Source organism: Spodoptera frugiperda, chromosome 27 (genome assembly GCF_023101765.2).
Source record: "Spodoptera frugiperda isolate SF20-4 chromosome 27, AGI-APGP_CSIRO_Sfru_2.0, whole genome shotgun sequence".
Lineage (NCBI taxonomy): Eukaryota > Metazoa > Arthropoda > Insecta > Lepidoptera > Noctuidae > Spodoptera > Spodoptera frugiperda.
Genome location: NC_064238.1, coordinates 4370416 through 4374402, shown reverse-complemented (window position 1 = coordinate 4374402; position 3987 = coordinate 4370416). Strand labels below are relative to the sequence as shown.

At 35.2% G+C, this 3987-nt stretch overlaps 1 protein-coding gene across 1 annotated transcript; it reads right to left on the bottom strand.

Moving 5' to 3' along the window:
* Positions 1-2825: 2825 nt before the first annotated feature.
* LOC126912584 (uncharacterized) lies at positions 2826-3970 on the bottom strand. The gene is made up of 2 exons (XM_050705272.1): positions 3681-3970; positions 2826-3538 (listed from the first exon to the last, which is right to left on the bottom strand). The coding sequence occupies exons 1-2, from the start codon at positions 3708-3710 to the stop codon at positions 2933-2935; spliced, it is 636 nt and encodes a 211-aa protein (XP_050561229.1). The 5' UTR covers positions 3711-3970; the 3' UTR covers positions 2826-2932.
* Positions 3971-3987: the final 17 nt, after the last annotated feature.

Sequence of the window (3987 nt, the reverse complement as noted above, 5' to 3'; positions counted from 1 at the left end):
GTTTGAAATTCAGAGTACTATCACGCGTGAAGACATGTTTTGGCACTAACAGTACCGAAAAGAGCAATGATCAATTCAAGACTCGTATTGCGTTCGATTTTCGAAACTTGACAATACTATTATTCTGCCCACATGCGTATACGCATCATCATTTGAATAAATACGTGAAGAAAAGTAAAATCGTTCAGGGAATAGACATAGGTACATAACATACATATTATAATTATGAATAAGTACGACAAATATTTTTTTTATGGTATAGGTGGCAAACGACCAGACTGGCCATCTGATGGTAAGTGATCAGCGCCGCCCATGGACACCCGCAACACCAGAGAAGCCACAGGTGCGTTCCCGGCATTTTAAAAAGGAGTATGCTCTACGACAAATATTAAAATTCTATTTCTTAATCTAATTCAATTCTCTGTCAGTAGGTCATTGTCTCATGAATAAATGAGCTGCATGCATTAATTTTAATATAATTGACATTTCCTGTCTAACATAAATCACATGTCATTTTAAATAGAAACTAGAATGAATGTATAGAAAGGTGAAACAAAAGTTGCCTTCTAAACACGAATCCTAGTGAAACTGTGACCAGTATTTGTTGTCCAGAAGACGATTCTATAGAGAAATTATGTTCTTTCCTGTTTACTTACTGATTTATTTTAAATTCGATTCGTCATGAGCTAATGTTCACATGTAAACAGTGACTCGTGTAGTGTAGAGATTGTCCAGTCAACTGATGATAGCAAAGTCCATTGACACACGCACGCTAGTATCGTCATTTTATGTAGTAAATGGTAAAAATATGTGCCTATGGAAAAATATGGTTGTCTCTAAAAAGACAAATTAACAACGATTGTTATATTTCGAAGACTTAATAGACTATGCCATCACACTTTTGGGAAGGCCAACGTCCAACAGAGTACGGTGACAGACTCAAAGAGATGATAATGATGATTATCACCTCTATCCAAACTAACAATACCAGAGAAAAATGTTCAAAAACGACGAAAATCGAGGCCAATACAAATACAATAGTAAATCCTTTTGTTAATATTTACATGTCATTTATCATTGAAGAATTCCGCAACTGACAGTTCGCACGCTCTTGGAAGCAAACTTTTACTTAATTGCCGGTCAAAAACGCAACAATGCTTTCTTCCTATGCTATGACATAAAACGGTGATGCTATTTCTCACAGACGAAAACAAATGAAAGTGAAAATGTACTAAACTGGGTGAATTGGGTTTGGTTTAACATTCTTAGATCATTGCTCACGTACACGGTACATGTACTTGTGTTATGTGAATGTGTATGTGTATCAGGTTTTTTTATGTTAAATGGGCCGACGTTTGGCCGCTATCTCGCCTGATGGTAAGTGATGATGCGGCCTACGATGGAGCACGTCTGCCCATAAGCAACCTATTCACTCGGGTTTTGAAGACACCCAGGTTATACCCATCAGGAAACACAGACTCCGGCAAGGAGTTCCACTCCCTAGCAGTTCGCACAAGGTTCAATGAATGTACTTATTTTATTTATATAAGTAAGTCTCACTGCTGTTTAGCACATAGTGACGAAAGTAGCTCTTCTAGCAGCCCTCATAGTAACAAATCTTTAATCATAGTAATTAAATTATAATTTCAAGTTCACATTGTTGACATTGACAATACGTTATAATATTATGTGAGTGCAATTTTGTTCTGAATTATTTAATGAAAACTGGTTTTTAAGGTCTGACATATCAAAATCTTGCAGTATATTATATACAAGAAAGTTTTTAGAACTTATTGCAAAAGCAGATTTGGATGTCTCTAAAAATACTGTAGATTTTTCATGATAATTTTTCCCACTATCAAAATGAAAAAACCACAAAAAAAAAATAAACAAACTTTTCTTCGACAGCCTTTTAACATTTCAATCAACACCATTGGAAACTCGTACACAGAACTTTTAAACAGAAAATGGAAGCGACAATAGGCCTGTTGAAAGCCGAAGAGCCAGTCCTAATACCTCGGCTGTCATGAAGCGATCGTGACTTGATTTTTTAGATGACAATCGTGATGAACAACGGAGAACGTCTCAATTTATTTTATATCATCGCTTATGATGTCAGTGACTTTGTACTTTCATAGATAGTTCAAATATTAGTATGGCAAATGGAATTTGAAGAAGATTATGGTTGAATAAATATCTGCTTGGTAAGCTTATTTTGATTGAGTTTCGAATTTCAACTCTGAATTAATAAACTTAGAGTAAAAATTGCTGAACTACAAATGCCGAAAAATAGATCTTCATCATATTGACTACTTCTATTGGGGAAGATCATGTTACTTGTGTTAATAAAGCAAACTCATAACTATAATAATAGCGTTGAAAATGTCATCTAGAAACACTCGCTATACTTTCTCTGTAAGACAAAGCGACAAGGAAACTATAAATTAATCAATATACATAAACAGACACCAGTATTCACATTAATCATTATATATTTATGCATATTACAAGGCACAGGTTGAAAGTAAAAGTGTATTGTATTGTTCCACTGACAATTGATACGTTAGGACCTGCCCAAACTGTTCCCTATTTGAATATAATGGCTGCTATGTCACGCAATCAATGTACTTTACAGTTTCATAAATAAAATTCAAATGAATTATGGACATGGACATTATACATAAACAAAATGGAAATTCATAAAAATTAGTTAGTTAGTAATTAAATATTTAGAGCAGAAACCTTAATTCACCCTGAGATAGTTAGCTTCTTACAATATTTTAAGGGTTAAAAAATAATTGCCACGCATGGAACAAAAAAATAAGTTCACTTTGTCAAAATATAATTTATTTAAAAATAATCAACTTCACAGTGCAGAAAAAATAATAAACAAGCCTCAATAAATAACAAATAACCAATTAACATAGCCACCTTAACTGCACGAATAATGTGTTGTACAAAGTCTAGTGATGGGATTAAACACTGAATCGGCGGGACAGGTGTACTTGAACTGAGCAAAGGTCCCATTGAACAACTGTACACAGTAGTAGTACTTGCGACACGTGAAGTCTGCTTTGTCCGCGACCCTCCCGGGCGCCACGCAGCTGAAGTCCGTACATGTATAGTTAGACTCACACAGCGTCGTATTCGGATTATAATACGTGTATTCTGGACATCGATGTCTCAACTGCGTAAAGACTCCTCTGATTTTCACACACTGTATATAAGTAGCACAATTCGTCGGTTCAGGATCTGCAATGTAGCCGTCCGAGATGCAAATAGTAGAAGGCGAAGGCTTTGGCATACTAACGGTTATGTTACAGACGTAGTTCGTTGGAGAAGTACACTTTGATATCAATGGGTTGAACACTGATATGCTGGGGCAGACTGTGTTGTAGGCGAGGTAACTGTCCGTAGCCTTGACATAGATACATAGTGTGTAGTTCTTGCATTTCTCGTCAGCCAAGTCCGCGAAACGACCAGCTCCAGTTACTCTGCAATCTACTGCAGCATGCACCCAACCAACTCCACATAGTACCTAGGAACATAACGGTTAATTACTTATTGATGTAGAGATATAAATTAATGTGTATTAACTAGAATCTTCAAATAAAACTGTGATTATGACATAAAAAACCCCTATAAAATACAGTCAGAAAAAAAAAGTAATTAATACTCACCACAAGTACAGCAAACAAGTGAGATATCATCGTCTCAAAATTCTAAGGAGCAATCTAATACGTATAAGCTCTTATTCTCTTTTATAACTTCCGAACTAATGGGAACAAACAAAGGGCCATTATTAATTGTATTAAAACAATGGAATGTTGACAATAAACAGAACATCACAATTATTTTCTTTAGGTAATTCAGTTTTAAGATTATTACGTCTCCATCGCCGCCAGTCGTCAAAATATCTATTCAATCAGATTATTGAACTCGTGTTTAGACTAGAAAATAATATGACAGCGAATCAGTGATAATTGA

Bases quoted from the DNA above. Each gene is read 5' to 3' on its own strand.
- LOC126912584 (XM_050705272.1), bottom strand. From the start codon at position 3,710: ATGATATCTCACTTGTTTGCTGTACTTGTG. The intron at 3,539-3,680 runs GTGAGTATTAAT...TTATGTTCCTAG, and splicing joins ACTTGTTTGCTGTACTTGTG to GTACTATGTGGAGTTGGTTG.